Genomic DNA, 12563 nt, shown 5'->3' with positions numbered 1-12563 from the left:
TACAGCAATATGCAGAGACATCCATGATAAAAACCTGCTCCAGAGTGCTATGAAACTTAGACTGGGGCTAAGGTCCATCTTCCAACTGGACAACGACCCTAAGCACACAGCCAAGTTAACAAAGGAGTGGCTACGAGACAACTCTGTGAATGTTCTTGAGTGGCCCAGACTTGAACCCGATAGAACATCTCTAGAGAGATCTGAAAATTGCTGTGCACCGATGCTTCCCATCGAACCTGATGGCGCTTGAGCGGTCCTGCAAAAAAGAATAGGAGAAACTGTCCAAAAATAGGTGTGCTGAGCTTGTAGCATCATACTCAAAAAGACTTAAGGCTGTAATTGGTGCCACGGTTTCTTTAACAAAGTATTGAGCAAAGTCTGTGAATACTTATGTAAATTTGCAAAGATTTAAAAAAAACTTCTTTCACTTCATTATGGGGTATTATTTGTAGAATTTTTAGGAAAATAATGAATTTAATCTGTTTTTGAATGAGGCTGTAACATAACAAAAAAAAAAAAAGGGAAGCCCTGTGAATACTTTCCAGATGCACTGTACTGGGTTTTTGCCAATGTTGTGCCTATTGTTTTTTTTTTTTTTCACAGTGCTCAGTCAGTTTGCTTAGAATGGGCATTGCACTGGGAAACGGGCACCATGTACCAAGTGGTATCTCTCACTCTTGGTGAACTGACAGGGTACTTATAACTTTATTTTATCTCCGTCTCTGGATAATTGTCTCAGCGGTCCTAGATGTTGACTACTTGCCCAACAGGCAGCTAATCGTTTTTACTGGCATTTTCTCTCAACTCACTTAAATGTTGCTGTCGATTGTGCACTATGAAATGAATGATTATGGGGGTGTGACCGGGGCAAGACATGTCTCTTATGAACTCCAGCTTTCCTTCTGAAAATTACCCCTGTGGAGCCCTTCAAACCGACTTTAGCCTGGATCACTGCATCGGCACAGGTAGCGGGGACTGCAGAGCACAAATGTCATCCTCAACCTCAAAAAGGCACGAGGAGACCCGTCCACCACGGAATCAGAGGAAGCTCTACTCCCAGCGTGGTGGAGACTTTGGCCCCACCCCCGCCATCTTGATTCCTGTGTCGTCCTCACAGCATGCCAGGCAGCAGAGCGAGAGGATGAAGCAGGGATCTGGCACGGGCTCTGCACACTGAGCAACAAAGCTTTTCCCACCGCCATTCCCCTGAGTTAGAGATGGATACTGTGGCAATTACGGGGCTGATCCTAGAGGCAATCATAGCGTCCAAAACTGATCTCATGGGCTGTATTGATTACCTTGTGTCTCAGTGCAATCTCATCAGACATGATCTGGACAATATCAGAGGCAGGCACACTACGGCAGAAGGCCACATTTCTAAGGTGGAGGATGCCTCCCATTCCCAGGGCTCCCAGCTGTCTAAACTCAGGGATATGGTAAGAACACTGCAACACCATACTGAAGACAGGCAGAGGAGAAATAATGTGAGGGTGATGGGATTGCAGAAGGAGTCAGACCAGTCATGTTTGCTGAACAGTTTTTTTAAAAGCCTTGCTTTCCCTTGAGGATCTTCTGCCAACCTACCTGGTGGGGAAGGCAACTTCGGGTTCCTACTGGTGCAAGAATCCAGGTCCTCTGCCGGGGCCCTTCCTAGTCAGGTTTCTAAACTATAGAGATCATGATATGCTCCTGGCTGATGCAGGAAAACATCAGGACTTAAAGTTTAAAAATGCTTGCATCATGCTTTTTCCTGACTTTTCACCTAATGGAATGCATAGTCTCATAGGATAGAAGCTGGGCACTGGGAAATCTTACCACTGATGTGAATGGTTTGATCTACATGTATACACAATCATCCTGCAAGTGTTACCCCGAATCCAGACAGACAAGTGACATGACCGAATCATGTCTGTAACTTACTGGTGTTATATATCTCCTGGACTCGTGCTGATGGTTGAGTTTAGGGGTGAGGGGGCATGTTGAGTTTCTAGGTTAGTTGAACTATGTCAGTTCTATTTTTTTTGGCACTGTGAGGCCGTGGGGACAGTGGGTATGTTGCCTTCTCTGTCCCCTGTGTTTTAAATGTATAACGTGTGGAAAAAAAGGATTAATAATAATATAAAAAAATAAATAAAATGAATTGAATGATTTCAAAAGATGATTAAGTAGAAAACGTTTCCAGGATGTTGATGTTAAAGATCTGGATGCATGCTCCTTTGCGCATACGCCATTCACATTACAATAACTGCTATCACTGCCCAAAATGGTCTCGTTGATAAAGAAACTTTGAAGAGTTGGTCTCCCCAAAGTGCCAATATCCATTTAGAATGCTAACAGCTGTTTCAGAAATGTTCTGATATGTGGCTCATATCTAGGCTGCCACTGACTTTCATGGCAAATCTGTACATATATTGAAAAGCCAGGATCAAATATGCAATGTTTGTGGGTCTTTTCTGTAATCTTTCTTGTTGATGCCTAAATAACATGGGTAATTGACACCTGTACTATACTTCTGTATCTGCCAGATTCAGCCATTGCCATGAAAGGTAAAGTCTATCAGATCTGGTTTTGCCATCTTTGTAGGGGAAGTGTCGGATAGCCTAGCATGCCAGAGAATTGGTAGCTTATTTTCTAAGATTAGTAACTTGCAAGCTCTGCCTCAGGCTACATTTCATAATCTGATCCTGCATCGTGTCAGTATATGGGAAACATTTCTCGCAAATGTATATTGATCTATAAGTATTAGTATTCTAGATTCCCTGTAAGTGCTTGTACCCTGAAAGGCACTGCACCCTCATTTGTCTTCTGCTATGTTATCCCGTCTGATTCATCTCCTTATCTGATCCCCTTTAGGAGCTCATAAAAGTCCACTTCAATTTCCTGAGGACCATTGAGATGTCTATCATGTCCGGTGGCAGCACCATAGGCCAGGTCTTCCTGGATTACAAGGAGAGGTAAGCATGCTGAATGCTGTTTTATATGTATGCATCCCTGTGCATCTGGAAAGTATGCACTTCACTTTTTTCACATTTTGTTTTGTTACAGCCTTATTTTAAAATGGATTAAATTCATTATTTTTCTCAAAATTCTACAAGCAATACCCCATAATGACAACATGAAAGACATTTGTTTAAAATCTTTGCAAATATATTAAAAATAAAAACGGAAAAAATCACGTACATAAATATTCAGAGCCTTTGCTTTGACACTAAAAATTTAGCTCAGGTGCATCCTGTTTCCACTGATCATCCTTCAGTTAATTGGACATGATTTTAAAGATTGAATTCTTTAGCCTGAATGGTAAGCATCATATCTGGTGGAAACCAGGCACTGCTCATCACCTGGCCAATACCATTCCTACAGTGGAGCATGGTGGTGGCAGCATCATGCTGTGGGGATGTTTTTCAGTGACAGGAACTGGGAGAATAGTCGGGATTGAGGGAAAGATAAATATAGCAATTTACAGAGACAGCCTTGTTAAAAAAAACTTGCTCCAGAGCGCTCTGGAAGTCAGACTTGGGCGAAGGTTCCTTTTCCAACAGGACAACAACCCTAAGCACACAGCCAAGATAACAAAGGAGTGGCTACAGGACAACTCTGAGAGAGTGCTTAAGTGGCCCAGCTAGAGCCTAGATTTGAACCTGATTGATCATCACTGAAGAGATCGGAAAATGGCTGTGCACCACTGCTCCCCATCCAACCTGATGGAGCTTGAGAGGTCCTGCAAAGTGTTAAAGGTAATACCGCCACCCAGGTGTACTTCAGGTAAATGCAGGATACATTTCAGTAACCCCCGGAATTCCGTGAGACATCAAAATGAGACACAAGAAAGCATTTAAGTGTTCATTAGATCTCTAAAGTTTATTCTCTCAGAGGGACTTATATACAGAAGAAAGATAGGAGGGGCTGTGTGTTAATGCATATGTCTCTAAAGATTTTACAAACTCAGTATTTTCTTATCAAGATTTAAACCAGCTGAATTTAGTTTTAACAATGGCTAAAAGATTACTTTGCTTATACAATCGGGCTGTTCCATGAATTTAACCACAATGACTCAGCAGAAGCAGGTTGTGACTCTATGCAAACTGTTAGCTAATGTAAGTATGTCAAAACACATATAGAAAAGTTAATTTCTACTTAAAAATAAAGTCAGTTAATTATACATTCTATTTCAATCCTCTCTTTTATCACGAACGTGATAATCGGAAACCCTGAAACCCCCGACATTCCCCTGGGCTACTTCCCATAAATGTATCATTATCCTAAGCATGTAAAAATATAGAACAATAAGCAGATAATCTCAGCTTCATAGCAATTGTCCATGAAATACAAAGGGGGAGGGGCGTGACAGTCCTTAAAAGCAAGTGGGAGGGGCATGATAGCCTTTAGGCCAAAATAAAAAATTGTCCCAAAGAAAAAACTTCTGAATCTCCAAAAAATTCATGAAAGGGAAGGAAATGTCCACATTATAATTCTCATTCGCTGAAACTTTTCACAAAACTTTTGGTTAGATTCTGTGTTTATCCATATTTTACAGAGATCCTTCTACCCCAAAACCCTGCCTCTTTGATAGATAGAACTCGATATCCACAGACAGATGCATTGGGCTAGACTTGGGTCTTCGGGCTGGCGTATCTGGATCTCTCCCTTGTGATGCTCACTGGAAGTTCATAGACCTTGGGTGTGCGTCATGGCTAACCCTCAAGGTGTCTTTCCAGGAATATTTTCCAGCAGGAGTACGCCTTTACTCATATCAGCACTTCCCATGGCATGTAAACAACAACGATGAACAACAAAGATTTCCATGTAAAAGCTGTAGTCATCTCTTCATCCGGATAGGGTATAGGGCAGGGTATGAATGAGGTATAGGGTAGAAATATGGTTGGCATTTCTTCATGTGCATGGGGCTAGGGAGGAAGCTGGCTGGCTGGGGCAGATATTCCTCATCCAACATGAGTAATCACAGAATCAAACTGATCAATTAAGGCCTTAACCATTGGAGGTATTAAAAACAATATTCCTCATTAACTCAAACATAAGTATGCAGGAATATAAAATGTTTCTCAGCAACAGTCTTCATTAGATTCAATATATTTAAAAAAAAATTCAAATCCAGTATTACTGCAGGACTTCAATAAAACGTAAACAACTTTTGTTTCTTCTATCCTCGGGACCCAAGTGGACCCGAGGAACTCAGGACAGAACATTTTACCCAAACACATATTCTGAATCAAAAGTCAGCCTCCCAACTGTTTAAATATATCTGATCATTAGCAACAAACAAAACATCGATGGAAAAACAATATTACATCATTAACACTTTATGATTGAAACTCTGAGAATTGAAAAGGTAAATATATCCAAAATAGTCACTCTGACTGTTATTCAAACAAACTTCCCATCATATTTTAGTAACTCATGAGCCCAATATATGCAGCAATTTATTTTGTATATCCTGGTAAAGCCTTATGTACACTGCTGCTGGTAAACGGATTTTTAGGAGCAGTTGGGCATGTTATCTTATCTGTTCATGTTTTATAGTCATTTCTAGGCAGTTGAGTGTAGAGGCTTTTTCTGGAACCCCAAAAAAATACATTCAGAAGCTGAGTCTAGAGGCATTTTTTTTTTCAAACAAGCCCAATTACGGCTAAACACGGTAACTCGCGTTTAGCAGCGTTTCGTCTACAGATGTTTTTCAAACGCTTCTAGACGCAAACGCAGCCAAACGTCCGATTTTTTTAGACGCCGGTTTCTAGCTGTCAAGTTAAATCGTTCAGGAGAGGTTTGAACAATTTCCCGTGTACATTGCCTTAATTAACCCAAACTTTTAGGGAAATATATACTATCAGGAACATGGGCCTAAAAAACTCTACTCCCAGAAAAAGAAAACACAATATGAGACAACTCTTTGTGTACATTTTAAACAAACACTTAAGATACTTTACTAATCAAATAATACCTTGTGCATTCATTAAACACAATACAACCACTTTCTCCTTTTATTCACATCCATTTGGCCACTCCATTCATTCTTCATTTAGAAATGTTTCCCATTTTTGCCCTTTGAACAGCTTTTAAACACCTTTACCATTTGTTTTTTATTTATTTATTTATTTTTTCCATATCTCTCATATGTTTCCCTAGTACATAGGATTACACAAAACTTTAGTTACTTTTTTTTTTCTTTTACCAACTACAATTTCTCTGGCGTAGCGCCTGGAATATATAACTTCCTTGAATGATGCTGGTTCACACACCTGCGTTGCATTCACTCTCCGCACTGCCCAAATAAGTGTGCGTTTTCTAGAAAGTGCGGTCCGGCTTACGTAAGAAAACAGGTCCATTGACCTCTATGGGAACGCTTCTGAATCGCACATGTCATTTATTTGTGAACAGTATAAAATCCTGACCTGATACTGATCAAAAACTGACATGAAAACGCTGAACAACTACCGTGTCAATTAGCTGTGAAAACAAAGCTCAAATTTGCATCATATATGTGTGAACCCAGCCCTAAAATTGTATTTTACCAAAAAGAGATAAAATCAAACATTTTAAAATCCCCAATCATTGTTAATACAGCCTAAAAACAATTAAACCCATTTGCACAAATAACCATTCCCTTGTCTTGTAACAGGCAATGTACTTATACAATGCAAAAGTTCCCCCCTTTTTTTTTTTTAACATCAACAAAACTATAATGCCATTTACTGAACACCGCGGAGCCCAGTGTAATTGTATCAATCCCAACAAGAGCATATTTGTTGATACCGAAAAGAAAACAACACCTTTTAACTTCAATAACGTAAGGATAGGAAATTACACAATTCCCCAAAGTTAGACTCCAAAGATCTAAAGATCTGTTTCCACTACTGCGAGTTGCCGTGCGACTTGACACATGTGAAGTCGCATGACAAGTCAAAACCCATGTATTTTAATGGTCTCTGTTTTAATTTGTGCGACTCAAGTCACAGCGACTCAAAAAGGTTCTTGCACTACTTTGTTCCTACTTCGGTGTGACTTGTTCTCACACGGTTGCATGACATTGCATCAAGAATCACATTGTAAAGTCGCATTGTAAATCACGCAAATCTGGGGTTGCAATAGTGGAAACAGAGCCCAACTGAAATACTGCATTTATTGGCATATAACACTCACTTTTTTCCCTGAAAATAGAGCGTAAAATGTGCCTGTGTGTTATACGCAGGGGGCCGTGGAAAGTTTTTTTCTTGAAACTTCACTCTTAAAGTTAGGGAGCGTGCCATATGCCAATAAATACGGTAATCAAAATACCCCATGTATAAATTGAAATGCTACTCTAAAAAAAATTGTATCTGATTAGATTCCTCAAAAAAAACATTTGGTACCAGCACATACATGTAATTTATTAGTGACGTCACATTCCCCTTTTTTAATGTTTCCAATTAATTATGTATTGGGCATGGGAGTATGTTCCCAACACATTTTATGAATAGATTGACAATAGTTGCAACATTTTAACAATAAGCATGCTTTCAAATATAGATAACTTTTTCTGAATTAAATTCTTCTTTAAAATTCACTCTCCACCTCAGCAAGTCTCTCGGACTCGCTGCATATGGAATGCAAATATAGCAGTATGCTTTGCGCAAACGCGTTGGCGAAGGTATGGTCGGTGGTTTGATCCCCTCTTCTACATAAGTTTAGTTCAAGGTGAAATTTAAATCAGAGCTAAGGCAAGAGAAGACAGTCTGTCTAAAAGACAAAAAGATTCCTCTTACCAAAGGTGATTTTTTCCGTCCAACCGCTGCCACCAACTGTTAAAGGTAATACTGCCACCCAGGTGTACTTCAGGTAAATGCAGGATACATTTCAGTAACCCCCGGAATTCCGTGAGACATCAAAATGAGACACAAGAAAGCATTTAAGTGTTCATTAGATCTCTAAAGTTTATTCTCTCAGAGGGACTTATATACATATAACAAGATTTTACAAACTCAGTATTTTCTTATCAAGATTTAAACCAGCTGAATTTAGTTTTAACAATGGCTAAAAGATGACTTTGCTTATACAATCGGGCTGTTCCATGAATTTAACCACAATGACTCAGCAGAAGCAGGTTGTGACTCTATGCAAACTGTTAGCTAATGTAAGTATGTCAAAACATATATAGAAAAGTTAATTTCTACTTAAAAATAAAGTCAGTTAATTATACATTCTATTTCACAAAGAATGTGAGAAACTGCCCAAAATAGGTGTGCCAAGCTTGTAGCATCATACTCAATAAGACTTGAGGCTGTAATTGGTGCACGACGGTGCTTCAACAAAGTATCGAGCAGAGGCTGTGAATATTTATGTACATGTGATTTTTTTTTATTATTTGAAAAGATTTAAAACAAACTTCTTTCATGTTGTCTTTATGGGGTATTGTTTATAGAATTTTGAGGAAAATAAATAATTTTTAAACCATTTTGGAATCAGACTGTAACATAACAAAATGTAGAAAGAGAAGCGTTGTGAATACTTTCCAGATAGACTGTAATATGTCAGAACCCGAACTCTGCACCTAGTACACATGACCCAAACCAAGCAATGTGTGATAATGAAATAAGTGCAGCTTTACCTACCTGCAGTCAAAATTAAACACGGGGTAAACCGGGTATCGCTGATTGCTTACAGTATTAAAACTGATACTACTGTCAATACACAGTATATATATATATATATATATATATATATATATATATATATATATATACACACATTCGGACCAAACACGCACAAGGGGTTTACTCACTCCAGATTCTTTTGCATGGCTCTTTTAGAGCTTACATGTATTTTAAGGGATCTTAAAACAATCTACAATCATATTTGACATGTATAATTTTTTTAATATCATTTTACACTTGTATGGTTTTAATACTTCAGTTTTACTGCCACATACAGTTATGGCCGAGATTGTTGGCACCCCAGAAATTTTTCCAGAAAATCAAGTATTTCTCACAGAAAAGTATTGCAGTAACACATGTTTTGTTATACACATGTTTATTCCCAAAAAAATGGAGGAAACAAAAAGCAAATTGGACATAATGTCACACAAAACTCAAAAACTTTCAAAATTGTGGATAAATAGGATTGTTTCAAGCATGTGATGCTCCTTTAAACTCACCTGGGGCAAGTAACAGGTGTGGGCAATATAAAAATCACACCTGAAAGCAGATAAAAAGGAGAGAAGTTAACTTTGTCTTTGCATTGTGTGTCTGTCTGTCTGTGTGTGTGTGTGCCACACTAAGCATGGACAACGGAAAGAGGAGAAGAGAACTGTCTGAGGACCTGAGAATCAAAATTGTGGAAACATATGAACAATCTCAAGGTTACAAATCCATCTCCTGAGATCTAGATTTGCCTTTGTCCACGGTGCGCAACATTATCATGAAGTTTGCAACCCATGGCACTGTAGCTAATCTCTCTGGGAGTGGACGGAAGAGAAAAATGTATGAAAGGTTGCAACACAGGATAGTCTGGATGGTGGATAAGCAGCCCCAAACAAGTTCAAAAGAAATTCAAGCTGTCCTGCAGGCTCAGGGAGCATCAGTGTCAGCGCCAACTATCCATCAACATTAAACGAAATGAAATTAAACGCTATGGCAGGAGACCCAGGAGGACCCCACTGCTGACACAGAGACATCAAAAAGCAAGACTACAGTTTTCCAAAATGTACTTGAGTAAGCCAAAATCCCTCTGGGAAAATGTCTTGTGGACAGATGAGACCAAGATAGAGCTTTTTGGTAAAGCACATCATTCTTCTGTTTACCGAAAACGGAATAAGGCCTACAAAGAAAAGAACACAGTACCTACAGTGAAATATGGTGGAGGTTCAATGATGTTTTGGTGTTTTGCTGCCTCTGGCACTGGGCGCCTTGAATGTGTGCAAGGCATCATGAAATCTGCGGATTACCAAAGGATTTTGGGTCACACTGTAGAGCCCAGTGTCAGAAAGCTGGGTTTGCTTCCGAGATCTTGGGTCTTCCAGTAGGACAATGACCCCAAACATACGTCAAAAAGCACCCAGAAATAGATGGCAACAAAGCGCTGGAGAGTTCTAAAGTGGCCAGCAATGAGTCCAGATCTAAATCCCATCGAACACCTGTGGCGAGATCTCACAATTGCTCTTGGGAAAAGGCGCCCTTCCAATAAGAGAGACCTGGAGCAGTTTGCAAAGGAAGAGTGGTCCAAAATTCTGGGTGTATTGATGGTTATAGGAAGCGACTGATTTCAGTTATTTTTTTACAAAGGGTGTGCAACCAAATATTAAGTTAAGGGTTCCAAGAATTTTGACCAGACCATTTTTGAAGTTTTGTGTGACATTATGTCCAATTTGCTTTTTTTCCTCCCTTTTTTTTGTTTTGTTCCAATACACACAAAGGGAATATACATGTGTATAGCAAAACATGTGTTCCTGCAATACTTTTCTGTGAGAAATACTTGATTTTCTGGAAAAAAAATTGGGGTGCCAACAATTTTGGCCATGATTGTATACTAAAATAATATACATGGACAGCCATCTTGTCATATAGACCTTATTCTTGAAAGACAAGTTTTTCTTTTTCATTTTGGATTGAGCTGAAAAGGGTTTGAAGCCCCCTTGGGTCTGCATTGCCATCTGTGTCTCTACTAGGAAGATTTGAACTCCTTTTTTTTTCTCTGTAACACCATTTTACAACAACCTACAGGGTTTCACTAGGAGTAAGTGAGGAAACATTACCCCATGGGAACACAGACAACAGTAGAGCCTTCAAAGAAGTTGTTAGCCTTGCTTTAATATTTCCAAAATAAATTCAGATAATATGCTAAATATTTCTCGTAATTCCCAAAGTAATTTTGACCAATTGAGCCTGCATGAACTGAGAATTACACCTGTAGCACCCTCTAGTGTGCTAGAAGTAGAATAGGTTTTGTTAGTGTAGGTAAATTGTCAGGCTTGGCTGGCAGTCTAGCTTCTATTTGTTTTAATCTACCTCGGGTAAGTGACCCAGGGACTGCTGGATGACTCACAGGCAGCGTCTGAGACCTCCCCCTACTTCTAGAAGCTTGGAGAGGACGAGCTGCCTAGGGTATTCATGAGGATCCTGACTAATCCCCAACAGATTGGTTGACAGGCCCCCTCAAATACTCAGAATCAGCCCAGCGGGGGGCAGTGGAGTTTTGGGGGGGAGCTGGAGAGTGTTAGGCTGTCAGTGGCCTTTAAGGGGCCCCTAGTTTGGGTGGGCAGGGGCGATCTCAGGCCTGGGCTCCAGTGCGGAAGGGACCTTCGCGACACCTAGAAGTGTCCTGACCAGAGGCATGGGAACAAAGTGGGGGACAGCAGGAGGACACTGCCAAGCAATCTCCAGGGAGGAAGATGTCCAGGAGGGCTGGTGAGTGTTACAGTCAGAGAGAACTGAAAGGCATGCCTGAGAGGACTGGGAGGAAGCAGTCTGGGATGGATGCAGAGTTTTTTATTAATTTTTTAAGGGTATGTTTATTAACCACTTCAGCCCCAGATTTGGCTGCTCGATGACCAGGCCATTGTTTGCTATACGGGACTACGTCACTTTAACTGAGAATTGTGCGGTAATGCGACGTTGTACCCAAACAAAATTGAGGTTCTTTTTTTCCCCACAAATTCACAATTTTTGGAGCTTTCTTTTGGTGGTATTTGATCATGTCTGCGGTTTTTATTTTTTTGCGCTATTAACAAAAAAAAGAGCGTCAATTTTGAAAAAAAAAATTGTTTTGTATTTTTTGCTATAATATACACAATTTTTTCCTCAGTTTAGGCCAATATGTTTTCCTCTACATATTTTTGGTAAAAGAAAATCCCAATAAGTGTACCGTATTTGCCGGTGTATAAGACACCCTAATTTTACATTTTTTTTTTAAGATTTTTTGCCTGTACTCACTGTGTCCTCACTCCAAGGCTTCTGACGCTTCATATTTCTTCCTTCTGGAGCTATATTCTTCTTCATTCTTGCTAGAGCTGGAGCCATATTCTTCTTCCTCCTTTCTGGAGCTGGAACCAATCACGGCGAGCGATGTATTCTATTAATGAATACAAAGCCTGCTTAGATTGGCAGAGGCTGTAACATCAGCCCACGCCTCTCTGACTCTCAAAGCCGATCCGAGCAGGCTACTGTATTTAGCCTGCTCGGATTGGCAGAGGTTGTTACGCCAATCTGAGGCTGTATTCATTTGAATTCATCGCTCACCGGGATTGGCTAATCGGTATATACTGTATGTAGCTGAAGCTACATACAGTATTACCGCACATCCAGCAGGCATCCGAGCAGCTGACCCGGCGTATAAGACGACCCCTGCTTTTTGGCCAGTTTTTTTAAGTGTAAAAGGTAGTCTTATACGCCAGCAAATACAGCATATTGATTGGTTTGCGCAAAGGTTATAGCGTCTACAAAATAGGGGATAGATTTATGGCATTATTGTTATTTTACTTCTTTATTAGTAATGGGACTGCGATATTGCGGCGGACACTTTTGACACATTTTTGGGACCATTGACATTTGTTCAGCGATTAGTGCTATAAAAAT

At 39.9% G+C, this 12563-nt stretch overlaps 1 protein-coding gene across 10 annotated transcripts in view; it reads left to right on the top strand.

The window, feature by feature from the left end:
* VAV2 (vav guanine nucleotide exchange factor 2) overlaps positions 1-12563 on the top strand; it is a 324488-nt gene that overhangs the window by 201853 nt on the left and 110072 nt on the right. For all 10 annotated transcript variants that reach the window (XM_040324063.1, XM_040324064.1, XM_040324067.1 and 7 more), the window contains one exon: positions 2854-2954. In XM_040324063.1, coding sequence (XP_040179997.1) covers positions 2854-2954 — 101 coding nt within the window. The remainder of the gene's footprint in view (positions 1-2853; positions 2955-12563) is intronic.

Source organism: Rana temporaria, chromosome 9, assembly GCF_905171775.1.
Source record: "Rana temporaria chromosome 9, aRanTem1.1, whole genome shotgun sequence".
Taxonomy (NCBI): domain Eukaryota; kingdom Metazoa; phylum Chordata; class Amphibia; order Anura; family Ranidae; genus Rana; species Rana temporaria.
Note: the sequence above shows the minus strand (reverse complement) of the source record. Positions and strands in the feature narration are given on the sequence as shown.